Source organism: Zea mays, chromosome 5 (assembly GCF_902167145.1).
Source record: "Zea mays cultivar B73 chromosome 5, Zm-B73-REFERENCE-NAM-5.0, whole genome shotgun sequence".
In the NCBI taxonomy this organism is placed as follows: Eukaryota; Viridiplantae; Streptophyta; class Magnoliopsida; order Poales; family Poaceae; genus Zea; species Zea mays.
Window position 1 is genome coordinate 69,465,498 of NC_050100.1, and position 25,003 is coordinate 69,490,500.

General features: G+C 55.7%; 1 protein-coding gene and 1 long non-coding RNA gene across 2 annotated transcripts; one reads left to right on the forward strand and one right to left on the reverse strand.

Annotated features, from left to right (window-relative positions):
* Positions 1–15,773: 15,773 nt before the first annotated feature.
* On the reverse strand, positions 15,774–16,905 carry LOC109939494 (uncharacterized). The gene is made up of 2 exons (XR_002261959.2): positions 16,768–16,905; positions 15,774–16,278 (listed from the first exon to the last, which is right to left on the reverse strand). It is a non-coding gene; the product is annotated as an uncharacterized lncRNA (long non-coding RNA).
* A 786-nt stretch (positions 16,906–17,691) lies between these two features.
* LOC542324 (invertase 2) lies at positions 17,692–20,949 on the forward strand. Its single transcript, NM_001305860.1, has 3 exons — positions 17,692–18,330; positions 18,793–19,691; positions 19,921–20,949. Exons 1-3 carry the CDS (start codon positions 17,910–17,912, stop codon positions 20,620–20,622), a joined length of 2,022 nt encoding a protein of 673 aa, NP_001292789.1. The 5' UTR covers positions 17,692–17,909; the 3' UTR covers positions 20,623–20,949.
* Positions 20,950–25,003: the final 4,054 nt, after the last annotated feature.

Below are 25,003 nucleotides of genomic sequence, written 5' to 3' on the forward strand. Positions count from 1 at the left end.
GAGGGTGGCAGGGCCCACGACGACGACAAGAACGAAGATCACCAAGCAGGAGAATTCCCCGAGGTCCGCGACTGCTTCATGATCTACGGAGGGCATGCGGCGAATGCCTCGGCTCGGCATCGCAAGCAAGAACGCCGGGAGGTTTGCTCGGTGAAGGTGGCGGCGCCAGTCTACCTTGACTGGTCCGACAAGCCCATCACCTTCGACCAGGCCGACCACCCCGACCATGTGCCGAGCCCGGGGAAATACCCGCTCGTCGTCGACCCCGTTGTCGGCAACGTCAGGCTCACCAAGGTCCTGATGGATGGGGGCAGCTGCCTCAACATCATCTACGCCGAGACCCTCAAGCTCCTGCGCGTCGATCTGTCCTCCGTCCGAGCAGGCGCTGCGCCCTTCCACGGGATCATCCCTGGGAAGCGCGTCCAGCCCCTCGGACGACTCGACCTCCCCGTCTGCTTCGGGACGCCCTCCAACTTCCGAAGGGAGACCCTGACGTTCGAGGTGGTCGGGTTCCGAGGAACCTACCACACCGTACTAGGGAGGCCATGCTACGTGAAGTTCATGGCCGTCCCCAACTACACCTACCTGAAGCTCAAGATGCCGGGCCCCAACGGGGTCATCACCGTCGGCCCCACATACAAACACGCGTTCGAATGCGACATGGAGTGCGTGGAGTACGCCGAGGCCCTCGCCGAGTCCGAGGCCCTCATCGCCGACCTGGAGAACCTCTCCAAGGAGGTGCCAGACGTGAAGCGCCATGCCGGCAACTTCGAGCCAGCGGAGACGGTTAAGGCCGTCCCTCTTGACCCCAGTGGCGACACCACCAAGCAGATCCGGATCGGTTCCAGGCTCGACCCTAAATAGGAAGCAGTGCTCGTCGACTTTCTCCGCGCAAACGCCGACGTCTTTGCGTGGAGTCCCTCGGACATGCCCGGCATACCGAGGGATGTCGCCGAGCACTCGCTGGATATTCGGGCCGGAGCCCGACCCGTCAGGCAGCCTCTGCGTCGATTCGACGAGGAGAAGCGCAGAGTGATTGGCGAAGAGATCCACAAGCTAATGGCAGCAGGGTTCATCAAAGAGGTATTCCATCCCGAATGGCTTGCCAACCCTGTGCTTGTGAGGAAGAAAGGGGGGAAATGGCGGATGTGTGTAGACTACACTGGTCTCAACAAAGCATGTCCGAAGGTTCCCTACCCTCTGCCTCGCATCGATCAGATCGTGGATTCCACCGCTAGGTGCGAAACCCTGTCCTTCCTCGATGCCTACTCAGGGTATCACCAGATCCGGATGAAAGAGTCCGACCAGCTCGCGACTTCTTTCATCACGCCGTTCGGCATGTACTGCTATGTCACCATGTCGTTCGGTTTGAGGAATGCGGGCGCGACGTACCAGCGGTGCATGAACCATGTGTTCGGCGAACACATCGGTCGCACAGTCGAGGCCTACGTCGATGACATCGTAGTCAAGACAAGGAAGGCTTCCGACCTCCTCTCCGACCTTGAAGTGACATTCCGATGTCTCAAGGCGAAAGGAGTCAAGCTCAATCCTGAGAAGTGTGTCTTCGGGGTGCCCCGGGGCATGCTCCTGGGGTTCATCGTCTCCGAGCGAGGCATTGAAGCCAACCCGGAGAAGATCGCGGCCATCACCAGCATGGGACCCATCAAGGACTTAAAAGGTGTACAGAGGGTCATGGGATGTCTCGCGGCCCTGAGCCGTTTCATCTCACGCCTCGGCGAAAGAGGTCTACCTCTGTACCGCCTCTTAAGGAAGGCCGAGTGTTTTGCTTGGACCCCTGAGGCCGAGGAAGCCCTCGGGAACCTGAAGGCGCTCCTTACAAAGGCGCCTGTCTTGGTGCCCCCGGCGGATGGAGAAGCCCTCTTGGTCTACGTCGCCGCGACCACTCAGGTGGTTAGCGCCGCGATTGTGGTCGAGAGGCAAGAGGAAGGGCATGCATTGCCCGTTCAGAGACCGGTCTACTTCGTCAGCGAAGTGCTGTCCGAGACCAAGATCCGCTACCCACAAGTTCAAAAGCTGCTGTATGCTGTGATCCTGACAAGGCGGAAGTTACGACACTACTTCGAGTCTCATCCGGTAACTATGGTGTCATCCTTCCCCCTGGGGGAGATCATCCAGTGCCAAGAGGCCTCGGGCAGGATCGCAAAGTGGGCGATGGAAATCATGGGCGAAACGATCTCGTTCGCCCCTCGGAAGGCCATCAAGTCCCAGGTGTTGGCGGACTTCGTGGCCGAATGGGTCGACACCCAGTTGCCGACGGCTCCGATCCAACCGGAGCTCTGGACCATGTTTTTCGACGGGTCGCTGATGAAGACAGGAGCTGGCGCGGGCCTGCTCTTCATCTCGCCCCTTGGAAAGCACCTGCGCTACGTGCTGCGCCTCCATTTCCCGGCGTCCAACAATGTGGCCGAGTACGAAGCTCTGGTCAACGGGTTGTGGATCGCCATCGAGCTAGGGGTCAGACGCCTCGACGCCCGCGGTGATTCGCAGCTCGTCATCGACCAAGTCATGAAGAACTCCCACTGTCGCGACCCGAAGATGGAGGCCTACTGCGACGAGGTTCGGCGCCTGGAAGACAAGTTCTTCGGGCTCGAGCTCAACCACATCGCTCGGCGCTACAACGAAACCGCAGACGAGCTGGCTAAAATAGCCTCGGGGCGAACGACGGTCCCCCCGGACGTTTTCTCCCGGGATCTGCATCGACCCTCTGTCAAGATCGACGACGCGCCCGAGCCCGAGGCACCCTCGGCTCAGGCCGAGGCGCCCTCGGCTCGGCCCGAGGCACCCTCGGCTCGGCCCGAGGCACCCTCGGCTCGGCCCGAGGTACCCTCGGCTCAGCCCGAGGTACCCTCGGCCCCCGAGGGCGAGACACTAGACGTCGAGGAAGAGCAGAGCGGGGCCACGCCTGATCGAGATTGGCAGGCCCCGTACCTGCAATATCTCCGTCGAGGAGAGCTACCCCCCGACCAAGTCGAGGCTCGGCGGGTAGCGCGACGCGCCAAGTCGTTCGTCTTGCTGGGCGATGAAGAGGAGCTCTACCATCGCAGCCCCTCGGGCATCCTCCAGCGATGCATCTCCATCGCCGAAGGTCGGGAACTACTGCAAGAAATACACTCGGGGGCTTGCGGCCATCATGCAGCGCCTCGAGCCCTTGTCGGGAATGCTTTCCGGCAAGGCTTCTACTGGCCAACGGCGGTGGTTGACGCCACTAGAATTGTCCGCACCTGCGAAGGGTGCCAATTCTATGCGAAGCAGACCCACCTGCCCGCTCAGGCTCTGCAGACGATACCCATCACCTGGCCTTTCGCTGTATGGGGTCTAGACCTCGTCGGTCCCTTGCAGAAGGCGCCCGGGGGCTACACGCACCTGCTGGTCGCCATCGACAAATTCTCCAAGTGGATCGAGGTCCGACCCCTGAACAACATCAGGTCCGAGCAGGCGGTGGCGTTCTTCACCAACATCATCCATCGCTTCGGGGTCCCAAACTCCATCATCACCGACAACGGTACCCAGTTCACCGGCAAAAAATTCTTGGATTTTTGCGAGGATCACCATATCCGGGTGGACTGGGCCGCCGTGGCTCATCCCATGTCGAATGGGCAAGTAGAGCGTGCCAACGACATGATTCTACAAGGGCTCAAGCCTCGGATCTACAACGACCTCAACAAGTTCGGCAAGCGATGGATGAAGGAACTCCCCTCGGTGGTCTGGAGCCTAAGGACGACGCCGAGTCGTGCCACGGGTTTCACGCCGTTTTTCCTGGTCTACGGGGCCGAAGCCATCTTGCCCACTGACCTGGAATATGGCTCCCCGAGGACGAGGGCCTACACCGACCAAAGCAACCAAGCTAGCCGAGAAGACTCGCTGGACCAGCTGGAGGAGGCTCGGGACAGGGCCTTACTACACTCGGCGCGGTACCAGCAGTCCCTGCGACGCTACCACGACCGAGGGGTCCGGTCCCGAGACCTCCAGGTGGGCGATCTGGTGCTTCGACTACGGCAAGACGCCCGGGGAAGGCACAAACTCACGCCCCCCTGGGAAGGGCCATTCGTCATCGCCAAAGTTCTGAAGCCCGGAACATACAAGCTGGCCAACAATCAAGGCGAGATCTACGGCAATGCCTGGAACATCAAACAGCTACGTCGCTTCTACCCTTAAGATGTTTCCAAGTTGTTCATATACCTCGCACCTACGCAAAGTTTAGTCGTCAAGGAAGGGTCGGCCCAGCCTCGGCAAAGCCCGACCCTCCCTCGGGGGCTAAAAGGGGGGAGACCCCCTCTACGTCGAATTTTTCCTCGAAAAAGGATCTCTTTTTAGCAGGATTTCTTTCGTGCTTCTTGACTACTTCGGAAAGCGGTTCCTGGAAACGACGGAGTACACGTAAGCAGCCAAGGCTGACCGAGCCGAGGGACTCCTACGCCTCCGGGATACGGATACCTCACTCATCACCTTCTGCGATAAGTAACTCGCGTTCGGATAAAGCGACTCCGTGGACCGAACAAGTCTTCACGTTCGGAAGCTCTCCTGCCGAAGCAAGTCCTTCAAGCTTTCTCGACTAAGTCGGGGACAGGGCCTCATGGACGGGTGAAAGTACGCGTAAGCGGCAAGGCCGACCGAGCCGAGGGACTCCCACGCCTCTGGGATACGGATACCTCACTCGTCCCTTCCGCGAGAAGCAACTCTCGCTCACACAAACATCCCTGTTACCGACAGAGAGTCCAGATGCTCGAAACAAGAGGAAAAAGGACGCAGCTTTGCAAGCACGGCGAGGGTGTGTTTTTCTGGCCTCGGCGGCCGCAGAAGGCACACGCTACAAGACGATCTGATCCTGCAGGCTCGGGTCTTCATGCTGAAGGGAGCCATAGCACCCTCGGCATCGACGACGTCTTCAGCAAAGTCCGACCCAGCCTCGGACGGCGACGCGATCAAGGACTTCTCCGGGAATCCGGTCCGAGCAGGCGGCTCGGCCGGTTACCCCTGAGGCCCCGGCCAAGCATCTTCCAAGGGCGCCAGCCTGACCCGAGTCCGACCCAGCCTCGGACGGCGACGCGATCAAGGACTTCTCCGGGAATCCGGCCCGAGCAGGCGGCTCGGCCGGTTACCCCTGAGGCCCCGGCCAAGCATCTTCCAAGGGCGCCAGCCTGACCCGAGGCCTCGGCTGATCGACTCCGGCGTCGGCTCCGCTGACGGACAACCCGGCTAGGCTCCGGCCAACCAGGTTCCCATTCTCGAGCCAACTCCGCCTCTGTTCATACTGATATCGCTACCCCTGGCCTCGGCTCATCGAAGAGCGGCCGAGGGGTCTCTTGAACTAAGCTAGAGGAGCCCTAGACAACAAGGCCGATCGAGCCGAGGGATTCCTACGCCTCCGGGATACGGATACCTCACTCGTCACCTTGACACGGGGCGACTCATGCTTGGTAAAGCGGTTCAGATAATCAATAGGCGAGACTTAGTGCTCAAAAATGAGGAAAAAACACGGCTCCGTGCCAAAATTACATACATGTTCAGGCCCCGACAGCCGCAATGAACAAAAAACACTGGCATTCGAAGTGCCATTACAAACGGAACTCCGGTTCCCCTCCGCAGGTACGAACAACCCCACTCCGAGGGGGAAGGCCTGCGGAGCAACAGAAGAATGATGAGCGGCTCGCTGCCGCCCGTTCTAACCACGACGACAACCACCCCCGCCCCGGGCAGCGAAGCGGCTTAGGCAGCAGCTTTGGGGCAGGTGTCACGACAGGAGGGCTCTCCCCCGCTGAGGACGAGAACCAGCCATTCAGGCCGGGAGACGGAGACCCAGGGCCACTGGCGCCCTACCTATCCCGGCATGGCTGGAGGAAGTCCCCGTGGGACTCAAGGACGTCATTCTCCCCCAGGCGCGGGGGGAAGAAAAAGGCAGCCAACCCATGCGGGGGCAGCCCTCCGACTCGCCTCATCTTCCATCTTGGCCTGGATGACGAAAATCCTTGAGGCCAAGGGAGGAGTAGAGGCCGCGGCTTGGCCCGCTTTCCCCACCGTCGAACTGGAGGTCACCATCTTGGGTGACCGCCGGTGGCGGGGCGTGGCCAGGCTGCGTGATGAAAATCCTTGAAGCCGAACGATGGCTGAGAGGTACCAACTCCCATGGAGTTGCGTTCCTCCAACGAGGAGGCGGAAAGGCGGCGGATACCCCCCATCCGGGGGCTTGGAAGATGGAAAGACACGACGCATAAGGGAGGAAGAAGACATGGTTGCCTTCTGAAAGGAGTCTCCCTCCTTTTAAAGGCAACTCTCCCTACGTGCGCCCCCAGACGCCACGGGCTAAGTCTTCTCCAACACGCTCCAAGGCCCTCCCCTGCGACTCGGGGGCTGGGTCCCGCATGTCATGCAAACCGGCTCAGGGCAGAAGAAGCCAAACCGCCGCGCGTGGTGCGCACGACCGCCCAGCGGTTACAAGCAACCCCCCACTTTTGCCCAGACCAACGGGCGGAAGGGGCGGGCAGCCATGCAGGCGGCATGCAACCGCGCCAGGTGGACGCGCTTCTCTGACTACTGACACGCCAGCTTGGAAGCCCAGGCCCACGCGTCAAGCAACCGGCGCGCCAGTTGCTGCATGCAAGCAACCGCACCGCCACTTGTGCCACCGTCGCACCTCTTCGGTTGCGGAGCCTATGCCGCGACTCGAGGCGACCCAGCGCACGACCCGGCAGCGCCAGCCTGGCGCGTTGGTCAAAGCGGCCGAAAGTGGGCCGGCAGTAATGGCGGTGGCAGGCGGGCGGGCGCAGCAGTCACGTCGTCAGCCAGGCTCACGTCCCATCCTGGGACAGCAAGAGAGCCTCCTCCCACGGCGTGAAGACGGTGCACCCGTGACCCGCTCCTCGAACGGATCGCGCACGCGCAACGGCCGCCCCGCCAACCACTCGCCCCGTCGCATTAACTCCGCGGCGGGACACGCGGCGCCTCTGGCGGGAGAAGCGCGCGACGCTTCGCCTTCGCCGTAATAACCGCGTCAAAAAAGGTACGCCACGTCGTTCGATTTCGTATCCCTTTCCTTTTTCCTCTTTCTCTATCTCTTGCAACAGGGACCGGGAAAGGGGGATACCCCAAAAAGGATCCTTCTCCGCGAAGGAACCGGGCTCCGAGCCCCCCTACTGATCAGGGGTTCGAAGACTGACCCTCCGAAGGGTTCAACAGTCGCCTCAGATCGCGTGGGCCCGACACCCACTACTGGTCAGGGGTTCGAAGGCCAGCCCCCCGAAGGGTTCCATGGCCGCCTCAGGCTACTCGGGCTCCGCGCCCATTACTGATCAGGGGTTCGAAGGCTGGCCCCCGAAGGGTTCACAGTCGCCTCAGACACCGAGCGAGGGATGACCAGGGGTACGTTCGATACATAACCGAGGCTCGGGCTGCGCTCCCGAGGTACCCTAGGACATTTCCGAGACCAGCGGGAACGATCTTGTAACGGAATCCCATCGGAGGGAGGCATCGAGCCCTCGGACCCCGTCGCCAGGGGACCGGGTCCGGCAAATCACCCGCAGGTACTTTTGGGCGTGCCTCTGGGCCCCTAGCCGACCCCCAACGAACGGGGCACGGACGTCCACTCGGATTACCCGCTTGCAGCTCACCGGAGACACCATGTTCGGTGCCCATCGAGGGTAACATGGCGCTCTCCCCCCTCCTCCTTGCGGAAAGGCGACGTAGGGGCGTATGTAAAAAAGCCGAGTCTGTCCCTGATCGTCCTCTCGCCCTGTGCAGGGGCTCGGGGGCTGCTCTCGCAAAACCGGCTCCGGCCAAACCGTTGACAGCGTCAACATACCAGCCCGAGAGCTTGGGCCCCGACCGTGCACCCGGGCTACGGCCAGTTCGCATGAGGGAACGACCAGACCAGCCGAAGCATTACGCAAGGCATTAAGACCTCGAAGGAGTGTAACCACTCCTCCGAGGCCTCGGGGGCTACACCCGGCGGGTGCGCTCGCGCGCACCCACCGGAACAAAATGCAACCGAGAAAGGCTGGTCCCCTTGCAAAAAAAGTGCGACGAAAGCCTCCAAGCGAGTGCTAACACTCCCTTCGAGGCTCGGGGGCTACTGTCGGGGACCATAATTAGGGGTACCCTCAAGACGCCTAATTCTCAGCTGGTAACCCCCATCAGCATAAAGCTGCAAAGGCCTGATGGGTACGATTAAGTCAGGGATCAGTCCACACGAGTGACTCGATCACGCTTCACCCGAGCCTAGCCTCGGCCGAGGGCAGCCGACCTCGAGAGACTTCCGTCTCGCCCGAGGCCCCCCTTTTAACGGCGGACACACCACCGGCTCGCCCGAGGCCTTGGCTTCGCTCAGAAGCAACCCTGACTAAATCGCCACACCGACTGACCAAGTTGCAGGAGCATTTAACGCAAAGGTGGCCTGACACCTTTATCCTGACACGCGCCCCCCGGCAGAGCCGAAGTGACCGTCGTCACTCCACCGCTCCACTGACCAGTCTGACAGAAGGACAGCGTCGCCTGCGCCACTCCGACTGCAGTGCCACTCGACAGAGTGAGTCTGACAGGCAGTCAGGCCTTGCCAAAGGCGCCATAGCGAACTCCGCTCCTCCCGACCCCAGGGCTTGGACTCGGGCTAAGACCCGGAAGACGGCGAACTCCGCTCCGCCCGACCCCAGGGCTCGGACTCGGGCTAAGACCCGGAAGACGACGAACTCCGCTCCGCCCGACCCCAGGGCTCGGACTCGGGCTAAGACCCGGAAGACGACGAACTCCGCTCCGCCCGACCCCAGGGCTCGGACTCGGGCTAAGACCCGGAAGACGGCGAACTCCGCTCCGCCCGACCCCAGGGCTCGGACTCGGGCTAAGACCCGGAAGACGGCGAACTCCGCTCCGCCCGACCCCAGGGCTCGGACTCGGGCTAAGACCCGGAAGACGACGAAACTCCGCCTCGCCCGACCCCAGGGCTCGGACTCCGCCCTGGCCTCGGCCAAACGATCTCCGCCTCGCCCGACCCGGGGGCTCGGGCTCGGCCTCGGCAACGGAAGACAGACTCGACCTCAGCTTCGGAGGAGCCCCCACGTCGCCCTGCCTAGGGCACAGGCCCGCCACGTCAACAGGAAGCGCCATCATCGTCCTACCCCGAATCGACTCGGGACACGGAGAACAAGACCAGCGTCCCATCCGGCCAGCTCCGCCGGATGGGCAATGATGGCGCTCCACGAGCTCTGTGACGACGGCGACCCTCAGCTCTCTTACGAAAGCAGGGCGACGTCAGCAAGGACTCGACCGCTCCAACAGCTGTCCCTCCGCCAGGCTCCGTCGCTCCTCCGACAGCCACGACATCACGCCAGCAAGGTGCCAAGACCTCTCCGGGTTCCACATTGGCATGTACCTAGGGCGCTAGCTCTCTCTCCGCTAGACACGTAGCACTCTGCTACACCCCCCATTGTACACCTGGATCCTCTCCTTACGACTATAAAAGGGAGGACCAGGGCCTTCTTAGAGAGGGTTGGCCGCGCGGGACCGAGGACGGGACAGGCGCTCTCTTGGGGCTGCTCGCTTCCCTCACCCGCGTGGACGCTTGTAACCCTCCTACTGCAAGCGCACCCGACCTGGGCGCGGGACGAACACGAAGGCCGCGGGACTTCCACCTCTCTCACGCCCGACTCCGGCCACCTCGCCTCTCCCCCCTTCGCGCTCGCCCACGCACTCGACCCATCTGGGCTGGGGCACGCAGCACACTCACTCGTCGGCTTAGGGACCCCCCTGTCTCGAAACGCCGACAGGTAGATCAGAGGTAGATAAAGGTAAGCATGCCAAAGGGTGGAATTTAGTGTAGTTCGGCTACATAAACCCAAGGTATGTGTCCATTCAGGACCGACCTTTACCATTTAGCTTACAGCGTATACCAAACTTGTCAAAGGACTATCTCGAGTCAATTCAGTGACTATAAGTATTTACAATTCTGAGAGATGTATGCGGCACAAGCATAGAGGTCCTAGATAGAACGAGTAAAGTGGTTCGACGGGAACACACTATGGTTTTCACACCAACATAGTGAAAATTTTATTAGAATAACCTCTCGGTATACTCGCAACTTCGTGTTGCTAGCGATTACATGTCCTTTTATCTCATAGTTTTCTTCATGTCATTCAGCGACAAAGAGAGCAATGTGCTAACATCTGGTTGAGCAATGTATGACTGAGATTTCTGGTCTTAAATTATTTGGTAAGGTCTTTTTGCTTACTAATAGAATCCCAACTTGTGATGTCTTATATGCCAAAAAGGCTTTCATGCATTATATATCTTCGGGTTACTTCGGGTAAAACTTTATGCATGAGGTGAGAGCAGAGAATTAATTTATCTATGTTTCATTGTATTTCAATTTAATTTCCCAGATTTCCAAACACTATAGAGCTTGATACAGTTGTTATGGCCACTTGGCGATATATATCAATATATGATGCCACACAACACAATCAAAAAAATATAGAGCCAAATAAAATTGTTTAAGAAGGTTGCATATAATGTGACTTCAGGACCTTGAACAATCCACCATAATCCATACGAATACAAGCTCAAGCGTATCCGGCGTTAATGCGTGTGCAGCCATCAGGGCTAGGACAACACAACAAGCCTTCATAATAAGCGCAACAGGCACAATTATGGCTCGGTAATTGGGTACACGATAAATCCACGCAACGTGCACAACAGGCGCAATTGTGGCTTGCGGCAGACAGATAGTGCCTACAGGGCATGCAAAAAATACGCGACTCAGCGATGGCTGTCTGACTCAACGGGAGCGATCCGATTAATGGAGAGCGCGACATAGCAATCACATGACGCAACCAAGTTCGAACGGCACAAATATTGCGTCGTGTTGCCAGGGCGCAGTCAATATTCAGCTAATGCCATAACTAAGTCGATTACCAACGCAGCCTGATCGGCGTGTCTGAGTACCCATTATACAATATAATCGGTCGACATGAGTCCGAAGGCTCAACACATAGCAAATATTTAGAGCGATTTAAGTATACACAATATATACTCCACATGCATTTAATAATTTTCTACTATTTACTTCAGGAAATAAAGCAGAAAAATAATACTATAATTAATACATGAACATAAGCACATCAGTTGCAAGAAGGCATTTTCATATATATATATATATATATATATATATATATATATATATATATATATATAATCATGCAATTTTCTACTAATTATTTACTGCGGGAAATAATTATCTAAAATAGAAATTACAGTCTAAAACAATCTCGAGTGTCCATACACATTAATCTATAATTTTCAAGAATTCACGTGCTCATAAATGAAAGTAGTCAAACTATGGATCAATGAGGGAAAATCCTACCAAAATTACGAACGACCGGTCGTAATGTGCAGGACGGCAGGAGAAAAATAATAATAATAAAAAGCCTGATTGACTCGGTCTTATTTGTGCCTAGATTCCCGGCCATCACCAGGAAACGTTGAATGCGGCATGCAGGTGTGGCTCAATCGTACCACACAGTAGGAATATCTAACCGTACGGGTCAGCGCCGCAGTGGCTCAGAGCGAGCAAAAATCGGCCTCATCCCGTCATCCCCCTCGGCAAGACTCGCCGACAACTGGAGCACGTGTCGCTGCGCCAAAGAGAGCATACTACACACCGGTATGGGCGATGCGCGCGGAGATCGTCAGCAGGGCGGTTCACACGGCTCGCGCGGCGTGCGGCCAGCAGGGCCACCAGCCCAGCACGTAGGTGTGAGCTTTGCCAACGGGGCGTGGGTTCTCCGCAGCCGAACAGACGAGTGCAGAGAGAATTTGGTCTCCTTCCGATGTGGATTCGTGCGGTGCGTGCGTACAGGGAGTTTTTTTTAATCTTCTGCGGTTCTCCTCTCGATTGAAAAATAAATCGCAGATTCAATCAAGAAATTGTATACCGTATTTTCTTGATGCAGAACGGAAGGGAAACCTGTCGCGTAGGACAGTTCGGCAAGGCCGAGGGACCTGCCAGCGTGACGGGGAGTTGATGCAGATCCGATTCCGTAGCAACGTTGAGGTAGAGCGTGCTGATAACGTGTTGAGAACTACGTTATCACGGATCACCAGATCCGCTCCCTTCCCTCCCGTCAGCAGTAGAGGCGCAAGAATATGTAGAGAACCCGTCTCCCTTTCCATAAGCACGACAGAGGAAACACACGAGACACTGGATATAGGGTTGGGCCTCTGGCCTCTTTCTGATCTCTATATTATGAAGTGGTGTACAGGTTCCTTATATAGAGATGTGAGACCCTTTAGGGGCAAAGCAGGTATTTGCCTACATAACCCTAGTTAACAGTTGCATCGGCGGAGAGGCCTTGGTTGGAGAGCGTCCAGATCCGGCGCTTGTCCTCAAGTGCTGTGACAGACTGGCATACAGGTAGGTATATACTAGAAGAGATGATTCATGCGTGGATCGAGGTGCTGACTGACGCTACGCAGAGCACAGTAGAGAGAGAGAGAGTGTGTGTGTGATGAGCGTAGCTGCTGCTGGCTCTTTCCATCTTCTACAAATGATTGCGTGAATATATAATATAAAACTCGTAATAATGTTGATCCTCTGGCGCAGGAATCCAGTTTAAACAAGTGAATTATTGAAGCGAGACTGGGCATGAGAGCCCCAGCAGAGAATTATTGTACTGGTGGCGCAGAGAGAGATGTAATTATTAGAGAAGAGATGATGGCACAAGGGACACGCATCCGATGACACGAACAATAAACCGGCCTGCCTGCCTCGTCCACTGCACGCACACGCACCATGTGACTGGCCTCCGGCCGCGCTGTCGCCTGTCGCGTTGCCATCGCTGACATGGCGGCAATAATGCACGCCCGTGCTGACATGGCAGCAATAATGCATGTCATGCCATGGCACGCCGAGTCAGTCGCTGGCCTCAAGTTGCAGCGTTGGATATACGTACCAGCCAGCCAGCCAGGCAGGTCGTCAGGAGAACGGATAAAATGACGGGCGGTGGGTGGTGGATCCATCACAGGCTCACACCTCACAGCAAAAGGGTAGCCGGCCAGCTGGCCTCTAACCTCAAGCAAACTAAAGCTTGAGGGGCTGAGAAAAACTCGGATTGGCTGCACCAGTACGGACTATTATTGTCGATCACACAAGCTGAAGGAGTGAAGGATCATTGCGTTGCTTATGGTCCACGTGGAGCCTGCCGACGCCATGAGCTGAGCTGCAAAAGAAATAGAAAGAGAGAGAGAGAGACGAATGAAGGCGACAAGCCAACAACAACAAGAAGCAGGAGTTGGCGAGCATAGTAAAACTGGAGGTACGGTGGAGGAGGAGGAGGGAGGCGCTCGATGTTGACGCCGTTATCCGTTGCATAGCTCGATGTACCGTACAGACGATGGTCGGGAATTAATAGAATATTTCGTTTATTGTGTAAAGTGCACTAGCTGGCCATTTATTTACAGTAGTAACGCATGAACAGCGTGTATATATAGCCGTATACTGATGGACTGCAGGATGGAAGTGTCATCGTCATCGGTATATATGCTCATGTATACGACGTGGCCACGTGTCGCAGCGTGTGTGTGTGTGTGGTACTATATATACAATTGTCAGCTAACTGACGCCATCGATCGCTGTTGGGGTCCGGCCGGGGTGATGAATCCTCTGGAAGAAAAAAGAGAAAAAAAAAGAGGGCCCTGGCGACGTGGCGGCCACACACTTGGCACCAACGGCCACTGCTGCATTGCATGCTGGCCACACACTCCATCTGCATCTGCATCTCCTTCCTTCCCCGTACTGTATCATTCATCCTGTCTGCTACTCATGCTCGTCGCTTCCCCGGTCCTGCTGCATTATTGTACTACATGAACATGAACATGCGTGCTGACTCAGCAACAAGAGCAACGAAGGATCTCCAAACACACGCATCATACGCATATGCATGTACTAGCGTTCGCAACACAACATGGACGGATCATATCATGAGTTTGCGTGTTGTGTGTTCTCATGCACGCTCCACCGACCGTAGTCCGCCGCCTCCATATCGTCGATCGAGCGAGCCATATCCCATATGCATGCATGTGCATCCATCCATGTGCCCTGCCTGCCGCCTGTATCTAGCATTGTGTGTATGTAAACGCAGCTCATCTCAGCTCGTCCGATGGTGATGCTGCTGCCTGCCTGTCTTCCTGCTTGCTCGAAACAATAACGCATGGTCACAAGACCAGCAATCAATGCCGCGCCACTTGGCATGCGTGACAACCAACACAATCGGAATTTGGCTATTTGCCGAGTGTTTTTTTCTCAGGCACTCGGTAAAAAAGCTTTTTACCGAGTGTCACGCAAAAAACCTTCGGTAAAAGAAAACACTCGGCGAAGAAGCTCTTTACCGAGTGTTTTATTTTTGACACTCGGCAAAGAGTTCTTTGCCGAGTGCTTTTTCCAACACTAGACAAAGGCAAATTTAAAATCATATTTTAAAGCAGTAAATTAATTCAAATGAAAAAAGTTTTCAACTACAAATTTGTATAACTCATCATAATGTACAATTTATATATTGAACATTTTTCCATATGACAAAATAAAAATAAATTTCTTCATAAAACCTATATCTCTCTCATAGTTTATGAAACTACAAGAGAGATATATAGAATTTGTGCATATTGTTAGAACCATCATGTGAGATGAACAAAGAACCAAACAACCAAAAAAACTTTGTAGATCTTGAGAAGTTATAAAAGTTTGTAGTTGATAACTTTTTCATTTGAAGTCATATTGTCAACGAAAACTACGTCTGAATTTTAAAATTTTAATATTTGAATTTTGAAAACGACCTCGAAAGAACAAACCACCAACATAAAAGTTGTAGATATTGAAGAGTTATGAAACTTTGTAGTTAACAATGTTTTGGTTTGAAATCATCTTATTATGCAAAACTATGTTTGAAATTTGAAATTTGAATTTTGAATTTTTCAAATTATCTCGGATGGAAAAACCACCAAAATAAAAGTTGTAGGTCTTAAAATGTAATAAAACTTTGTAATTGACAACCTTTTGATTTGAAATCATCTTATCATTGAAAAATTCGTGCGAAGTTTTCAAATTTAAAATTCAAATTTTGTAAACGGTCTCGAATGTAGAAACTATTAAAATAAAACTTGTAGATCTCAAAAAGTTATGCAATTCTATAGTTGGTCACATTTTCAAATGAACTCATTTAGTGCCTTAAATAAACAAATTACTCTTGGTTTGTTATAGTACATGGGGAATGAAAATATAATATAGACATAATTGATGTAGTAGTGTAGTGGTATAGGAGAGTATGCACGAGAGATAGGTTGCGAGTTCGAATCTCACCATTCACAAAACATATAACTTTGATTTCAAAATAATAGGGCAATGGGTAAGGTAATATAGATCGTAAGGTAAATAGATTAGGGTTAGAGAGTTGTTCATATAATTTAAAAAAATATTGTGTTGTTCTTTTTTATTTTTTTCGATTCTTAATTTGCCGAGTGCTTTTTGACACTCGGCAAAGTCTATAGATGGCCAAATGGGCGGCCCGGCACGGCACGACACTAGCACGACCAGGCACGGCACGGTTAGGGCACGACCCGTTTAGCACGATTATTAACTGTGCCGTGTCGGCCCGGCACTAGTGCCTGAACCCAGGCCCATGCACGACACTAAGGGTCCTTAGCCGTGACGTGCCGGCACGGCAGGCACGACCAGCCCATAGTGCCAGGGCCGGCCCGGGCACTACAACAGAAAATCACAGAAACCCATATCCATTCACTGGTTCACAAACACACAGTTAAACATACTAAAATACCTAATACTGAGCTGTTTAGTGCAATGGCTGCCTCATTAAAAACCTATCTAGGTAAAAACTCACCCTTGTGAGAAAACCCTAGATAGGAAAAAAGAGTACAGCCCACAGCTCTTTTAGTTTTCTTACATATCACAGAGTCATTGTTTACAGTGTACAGTTTAGTTACAGTCTTACAGGCACATAAGCTGAAGTATGCAAACTAGCTAAATAAGATCAGTCTTGGACATGTGGTTGTGGATCAGTAGGTGTCTGAGATTGAGATTGAGAGGACCCTAGAGTGTCAACTGGAACTTGTTCATCATCAAGATATAGATCAGAGAATGAGTCTTCAAGTTCTTTGTTCTCAACAGTATGTTGGGTCCTTGCATTCCCTTCCTCCCAGTCCTTGATGCAGGTTAGCATCTCGACCATCTCCGAGGTCAGTCGACGTCGACGCTCCTCGATAATCCTGCCAGTGAGACTGAAATCACTTTCTGATGAAATGGTAGAGATAGGCACAATTAGTACATCCTTAGCCAACATAGAAAGAGATGGGTAGGTCAGCTTGTGATCCTGCCATCACATCAACAGATTAAAGTCATCATCATATTTCTGGACAGTATCACTATCCAAATATGCTGATAACTCAGAACCAGCCCCAAGAGATGCACAATTGCTTGCTGCTTGCAGCAAAGCACTAGCTGAAGTGTGTCTAGATAGAGAAGCAGATGGAGTGGGGTTGGAAGAAGAACCGACGACACGATGATTAGGGTTAAAGCACGGTTAGGGTTACGCACCGACGCAGCGTTATAGGGAGAGGGAGCCGTAGAGGGGAGACCGGGAGAGAGACCAGAAGAAGAACAGAAGTTCAAGATCAGAGCACCAAACTTAGGGTTTCGAACTAGATCCAGAGGCGACACGAGCAAGAGAGCACAACCGGCCAAGAGGATAGTGTTACCAGCAGAGGCGCCGGAGAGGGAGAGGACCATATGAGGCGGTGAGGGAGAGGATGGAGGCGTCGCTTTCCAAATCGCCGAAGAGTCGTCAGGAGCGGAGGAGCCGAGGAGTCGCGGAGCGTTCGAGAGAGAGTGAGTGAGTTGTGAGAGTGAGAGAGAGAGTGACGTGAGGGACGGGGGAGGGGGTATGTGTTATTACGCTCGTGCCTAACCGTGCCTAAACCCTAATCGTGTCGTGCCTGTGCCGGCCCACCGTACCCCACACTCGGCCCAAGCACGGCACTAGAGGTCGGGCCGTGCCGGCACGGGCCCGCCTCTAGTCGTGTCGTGCCGTGCTTGGGCACGGTGGGCCGTGTCGTGCCTCGTGCCGGCCCGGTTAAGGCGGCACTACTGGCCATCTATAGCAAAGTCTTTGCCGAGTGTCCGAAAAAGTACTCGGCAAAAATCTTTTGCCGATAAAATATTTGTTGAGTGTTACACTCGGCAAAGACTTTGTCGAGTGTAAAATAACATTTGCCGAGTATCGGCTAAGAACGCGATTTCGGTAAAGCAACTACGTTCCATTTTATCAATATAAAAGAAAAAATAATAATAATAATGCAAACAACAGCAGCAACAACAACAAAGTTCATAACGATATGTTCAGCAGGGTCCTTGAGATTCGACACCGTGGCATATATGGAGACGGTGATGGGGATCGAAGAACACGGGCCGGGGCCCAGGAAACACATGACAGATGAAGAAATAATTGGTCCAATGGGGCGGTGCCATGTGCTGGACAGATGGGCTGGCAGGGCAGATCGGATCCGGATGTGAAAATTCAACATCAGCTCCGTACCCGACCCGACCCGACCCGTGACGAGAGCCGAGAGCGGCCTTGGAAAAAGGCGAGGAAGGAGGCTTGGAGGCTGGAGGAGAGGAGAGGAAAGCGGAGGCACCGATCCCAACCACACTATAAATACGATCCCGCAATGCCCTCTCTCTCCCATCCCACCCCTCGCCCAATGCGTAGTTGTATCTGCATCTCCAACACCACCAGCAGAGGTTCCAGTTAGTTTTTTTTAGATTAGAAAAATCGAGTCCAACAGACTCGCCGCACTGCGCGGGATCGACCTCGTCGCAACTCCCGTGTGCGCCGCCAATAATGGAGACCCGGGACACGGATGCGACGCCGCTCCCCTACTCGTACACGCCGCTGCCGGCCGCCGACGCCGCGTCGGCCGAGGTCTCCGGCACCGGCAGGACGCGGAGCAGGCGGCGGCCCCTCTGCGCGGCGGCGCTCGTGCTCTCCGCCGCGCTGCTCCTAGCCGTGGCCGCGCTCGTCGGCGTCGGTAGCCGGCCCGGCGCGGTGGGGATGACAGAGTCGGCGGCCTCGTCGCCGACGCCGAGCAGGAGCAGGGGCCCCGAGGCCGGCGTGTCCGAGAAGACGTCCGGCGCGTCTGACGACGGCGGCAGGCTCCGTGGAGCCGGCGGGAACGCCTTCCCGTGGAGCAATGCGATGCTGCAGTGGCAGCGCACGGGATTCCACTTCCAGCCGCAGAAGAACTGGATGAACGACCCCAATGGTACGTTACGATCCTCTCTGTCTCTCTCTCTCTCTCTCTGCTGCTGCTGCGCTGCTGCATTTGGTTTGGGTTGCATCCCAACTCAACATCCCCTTCCAAACGACTATGGATTAGATCGATTTGAACCATATGAACGAATTAATTGTCCACGCATTTGATTCCTTTCACGTGCATTTCATCCAACGAGGCGCTGGGACCCACACGCATGGACGAATTATTCAGCGGGCCCCTTTTTTCTCTTCACTTTTCCCTTTTTTCTCTTCACTTTTCCCTTTTTTTTTTCTTTCTCATCCACATACAAATTCCAGATACCCCCGGGCCCTCCGGGATTCCACCCAACCACCAGGCCTACCGTTGTGTATTCTTCTTTTGTTTTTCTGCCCTTCTCGTGCCTGACTTGTTTGGTCCAAGTCGTCGTCGCTTCGTAATAATAATAATAAATTGTAAATTATACGCTTGCAGGCCCCGTGTACTACAAGGGCTGGTACCACCTCTTCTACCAGTACAACCCTGACGGCGCCATCTGGGGCAACAAGATCGCGTGGGGCCACGCCGTGTCCCGCGACCTGATCCACTGGCGCCACCTCCCGCTGGCCATGGTGCCCGACCAGTGGTACGACACCAACGGCGTGTGGACGGGGTCCGCCACCACGCTCCCCGACGGCCGCCTCGCCATGCTCTACACGGGCTCCACCAACGCCTCCGTCCAGGTGCAGTGCCTGGCCGTGCCCGCCGACGACGCCGACCCGCTGCTCACCAACTGGACCAAGTACGAGGGCAACCCGGTGCTGTACCCGCCCCCGGGCATCGGGCCCAAGGACTTCCGCGACCCCACCACGGCCTGGATCGACCCCTCGGACGGCGCATGGCGCGTCGTCATCGGCTCCAAGGACGACGACGGCCACGCGGGCATCGCCGTCGTCTACCGCACCACGGACCTGGTGCACTTCGAGCTCCTCCCGGGCCTGCTCCACCGCGTCGACGGCACCGGCATGTGGGAGTGCATCGACTTCTACCCCGTCGCCACACGAGGCAGGGCGTCGGCCAACGGCGTCGACATGTCCGACGCCATCGCCAGCAACGGCGCCGTCGCCGGGGACGTCCTGCACGTCATGAAGGCCAGCATGGACGACGACCGCCACGACTACTACGCGCTGGGGAGGTACGACGCGGCCGCCAACGCCTGGACGCCGATCGACGCCGGCAGGGACGTCGGCATCGGCCTGCGCTACGACTGGGGCAAGTTCTACGCGTCCAAGACGTTCTACGACCCGGCCAAGCGCCGCCGCGTGCTGTGGGGATGGGTTGGCGAGACAGACTCGGAGCGCGCGGACGTGTCCAAGGGATGGGCGTCGCTGCAGGTACTTTTTGCTTCGCTAGCTAACACGCTACCATCACACTAGCTGTCGTTGGTTGCTGTTTGGTACCTACTTACTAGCTAGCTGCTGTATTGGATTAGACTAGTGGTTGATATTCATGTGCCACCATGTGCCTTTGCAGCACTACTGGCTTAGTTATTAGTACAGACAACAAGGAAAAGGGCGGCATTGTCTGCTTGTATAATAATTGAATAATTGCATTGCATTGCAGGGTATCCCCCGGACGGTGCTCCTGGACACCAAGACGGGTAGCAACCTGCTGCAGTGGCCCGTGGAGGAGGTGGAGACGCTGCGCACCAACTCCACCGACCTCAGCGGCATCACCATCGACTACGGCTCCGTGTTCCCGCTCAACCTCCGCCGCGCCACCCAGCTGGACATCGAGGCGGAGTTCCAGCTGGACCGCCGCGCCGTCATGTCGCTCAACGAGGCGGACGTGGGCTACAACTGCAGCACCAGCGGGGGCGCCGCCGGCCGCGGCGCGCTGGGGCCCTTCGGCCTGCTCGTCCTCGCCGACCGCCGCCTCCGCCGCGAGCAGACGGCCGTCTACTTCTACGTGGCCAAGGGCCTGGACGGCTCCCTCGCCACGCACTTCTGCCAGGACGAGTCCCGCTCCTCCAGCGCCACCGACATCGTCAAGCGCGTCGTCGGCAGCGCCGTCCCCGTGCTGGAGGACGAGGCCACGCTCTCGCTCCGGGTGCTCGTCGACCACTCCATCGTCGAGAGCTTCGCGCAGGGCGGGAGGTCCACCGCCACATCGCGCGTCTACCCCACCGAGGCCATCTACGCCAACGCCGGCGTCTTCCTCTTCAACAACGCCACCGCCGCGCGGGTCACGGCCACGAAGCTCGTCGTCCACGAGATGGACTCGTCATACAACCACGACTACATGGCGCCGGTGGCAGACATCTGATCGATGCAATGCAACCACGCCACTCTGCACCGCAACAAATTTTCCAACACACATAAATATACCAAGCAATTCCCATCTGTCAAATTTTCTTATTTCCCTGCCATGATTTTGGTCTCTATTTTTCCTGCTGGCTACTACTTATCTTCCAGCACTAGTAATGTACGTACTGGCTAGTAACTAGGGTATCCAGTGGGAAGACGTGTAGCCTCTAGTTGTACATGCATGTATGATGCTGTGTAGCACCGCATCATGCACACCACACCAATGCAAATGAGTTATAAATGTTTTTAAGCTCCAAATTAAAATTTTCGGTGCCTGAAGAGTCAAGTTATTGGAGAATGATGAATGGATCAGATAATAACGCAGTCTTGCAGAGACTATAATATATATATGTGCTGTTCTGAATGATCTAGCACTACTGACAAATACTCATGCATCTGACCTGAACATGGCTGTGCGTTGGCTGCATCTTGTCTTGACAGCTGTTTGATTATTGATGGCAGACTGCATCTTCGCTCATCATTATTAGCACAACCGAACAGCCCTTCACGGACCCCCCCCACCAATCCAACCCTAGCCATGTGAAGACGAAACTGCACACGATCCATCATGTTATCATGTCTGATCATAATGTAAGGTTTGCTCAGATTCCTAGAGGAACTAGCTAGAATCCTCATTTTCCATCCATGGGTACTGTAGGCAATTCCAAACTTAGTTGCTATCATTATCTTTCAATCTTCGTAGTAATTATTGGTTCACGCATTTGCCAGCCAGCCTGCACCAAACTCTGAATCCCCACCATTGCCATGTTTTTCATAGTTATGGCATTTTTTTTCTCGAACACGCAGACGTATCATTTCATTAGCAGAAGAAAAAAAACATACAGAACACAGTACATACAGGGATCTAACAAAGCACTCAAGCGCACACGCACCCAACAAGAGGCACATCCGCCCCTAACCGGTGTTGAACACAAAGCCAGGTCCGAAAGAAGAGTTAAATCTTTGCCCCCACAAAACACCACATATTAAACTCATCACCAGGTAAGGCAAGCAATCTAACTATACTAGGGTGAGCACCATTAAAAACACAATTATTTCGGTGTCTCCAGTTATGGCATTATATAGCCCCTGTTCTCTTTAAAATTTGCAGATTTGGAGAAGTAGCTAGAAATTAACAAAAAAGAAAGAAATTGCTAGCAGAAAACGAATAGCGCACATACAGATTCACTTATCCTTCAGCGGCTCAGTGATAATTAAGAGATGAAATTATATATTTCTATATATTAAGGGCTGACGCAAAGGTCCACGCTGAGGTGGTCCACGTCTCTTTTTAAATCTGAGTTGTTGGATCCAGCATCAACGATACCTATCTGTCGGCGTTTCGAACCCGGGGGGTCACTGGACCGACGAGTAAATTATCGCCGCGTGCCCCAGCCCAGATGGGTCGGCGCGAGACGGAGCACGAAGGGGGGAAGAAGCCGGAGGGAGACAGGCGTGAGAGGTGAAATCCCGCGGCCTTCGTGTTTGTCCCGCGCCCAGGTCGGGTGCGCTTGCAGTAGAGGGTTACAAGCGTCGACGCGGGAGCGAGCGGCCTCACGCGAGCGCCGTCCCGTCCTTCCCCGCGCGGCCAACCCTCGTAAGAGGGCCCTGGATCTTCCTTTTATAGGCGTAAGGAAAGGATCCAGGTGTACAATGGAGGTGTAGCAGTGTGCTAACGTGTCTAGCGGAGGAGAGCTAGCGCCCTAAGTACATGCCATCGTGACAGCCGGAGAGGTTTTGGCACCCGGTTCGTGTGATGTCGTGGTCGTCGGAGGAGCGCCGGAGCCCGGCGGAAGGACAACTGTCGGGGCTGTCGAGTCCTTGCTGACGTCCTCTTGCTTCCGTAAGGGGGCTGAGAGCCGCCGTCGTCATAGAGCGTGCGGGGCGCCATCATTACTCGTATAGTGGAGCGAGCCAGATGGGACGCCGGTCTTGTTCCCCGTAGCCTGAGTCAGCTTGGGGCAGGGTAATGATGGCGCCTCCTGTTGACGTGGTCGGTCCGTGCCCTGGGTTGGGCGAGGTGGAGGCTCCTCCGAGGTCGAGTCTGTCTCCCAAGGCTGAGGTCGAATCCGAGCCCCTGGGTCGGGCGAGGCGGAGACCGTCGGCTGATGCCAGGGCTGAGTCCGAGCCCTGGGGTCAGGCGAAGCGGAGTTCGTCGTCCTCCGGGGCTGAGCCCGAGTCCGAGCCCTGGGGTCGGGCGAAACGGAGTTCGTCGTCTTCCGGGGCTGAGCCCGAGTCCGAGCCCTGGGGTCGGACGAAGCGGAGTTCGTCGTCTTCCGGGGCTGAGCCCAAGTCCGAGCCCTGGGGTCGGGCGAAGCGGAGTTCGTCGTCTTCCGGGGCTGAGCCCGAGTCCGAGCCCTGGGGTCGGGCGAAGCGGAGTTTCCCATGGCGCCTAGGGCCGTACTTGGCTGCTGTCAGCCTCACTCTGTCGAGTGGCACAACAGTCAGAGCGGCGCAGGCGGCGCTGTCCTCTTGTCAGGCCGGTCAGTGGAGCGGCGAAGTGACTATGGTCACTTCGGCTCTGTCAACTGGAGGGCGCGCGTCAGGATAAAGGTGTCAGGCCACCTTTGCATTAAATGCCCCTGCGATTTGGTCGGTTGGCGTGGCGATTTGGCCAAGGTTGTTTCTTGGTGAAGACTGGGCCTCAGGCGAGCCGAAGGTGTGTCCGTTGCTGAAGGGGGTCCTCGGGCGAGACGTAGATCCTCCGGGGTCGGCTGCCCTTGCCCGAGGCTGGGCTCGGGCGAGGCGTGATCGCGTCCCTCGAATGGACCGATCCCTGACTTAGTCGCACCCATCAGGCCTTTGCAGCTTTGTGCTGATGGGGGTTACCAGCTGAGATTTAGGAGTCTTGAGGGTACCCCTAATTATGGTCCTCGACAGTAGCCCCCGAGCCTTGAAGGGAGTGTTAATACTCGCTTGGAGGCTTTTGTCGCACTTTTTTGCAAGGGGACCAGCCTTTCTCGGTTGCGTCTTGTTCCGGTGGGTGCGCGCGAGCGCACCCGCCGGGTGTAGCCCCCGAGGCCTCGGAGGAGTGGTTTGACTCCTTCGAGGTCTTAATGCATTTCACAATGTTTCGGCCGGTCTGGTCGTTCCCTCATGTGAGCTGGTCGTAGCCCGGGTGCACGGTCGGGTCCCAAGTTCTCGGGCTGGTATGTTGACGCTGTCAACGGTTTGGCCGGAGCCGGGTTTGCGAGAGCAGCCCCCGAGCCTCTGCACAGGGCGAGAGGACGGTCAAGGACAGACTCGACTTTTTTACATACGCCCCTGCGTCGCCTTTCCGCAAGGAGGAGGGGGGAAAGCGCCATGTTGCCCTTGGAGGGCGCCGAACATGGTGTCTCCAGCGAGCTGCTGACGGGTAATCCGAGTGGACGCCCGTGCCCCATTTGTTAGGGGTCGGCTAGAGGCCCGGAGGCGCGCTCCAAAAGTACCTGCGGGTGATCTGCCGGACCCGGTCCCCTTTTGACGGGGTCCGAGGACTCGATGCCTCCCTCTGATGGGATTCCATTACAAGATCGTTCCCGCTGGTCTCAGAAATGTCCTAGGGTACCTCGGGAGCGTAGCCCGAGCCTTGGTTATGTATCGAACGTACCCAGGGTCATCCCTCGCTCTGTGTCTGAGGCGGCTGTGAACCCTTCGAGGGCCAGCCTACGAACCCCTGATCAGTAGTGGGCGCGGAGCCCGAGTGGCCTGAGGCGGCCGTTGAACCCTTCCGAGGGGCCGACCTTCGAACCTCTGACCAGTAGTGGGCGCAGAGCCCAAGCGCTCTGAGGCGGCTGTTAAACCCCTCCGAGGGGCCAGTCTTTGAACCTCTGATCAGTAGGGAGGCTCGGGGCCTGTTTCCTTCACAGAGAAGGATCCTTTTCGGGGTATCCCCCTTTCCCGGTCCCTGTTGTGAGAGAGAGAAATAGGAAAAGGAAAAGGATACGAAATCGAATGACGTGGCATACCTTTTTTGACGCGGTCATTATGGCGAAGGCAAAGCGTCGCTCGCTTCTCCTGCCAGAGGCGCCGCCTGTCCCACCGTGGAGTTAATGCGACGGGGCAAGTGGTTCGCGGGGCAGCCGTTGCGCGTGCGCGGGCCGTTCGAGGAACGGAACACGGGCGTGTCGTCTTCACGCCGTGAGAGAGGGTTCTCTCGCTGTCCCACGAGGTGACGTGAGCTTGGCTGACGACGTGACCGCTGCTTCTGCCCGCCTGCCACCGCCATTACTGTCGGCCCATTTTTGGCCGCATCGACCGTCGCGCCTTCTCCCGCGGCTGACTGGCCCGTGATCGATGCGCCTGGCTGGCACTGTTGGGTCATACGCAGGGTTGCCTCGAATCGCGGTACTGGTTCCGCA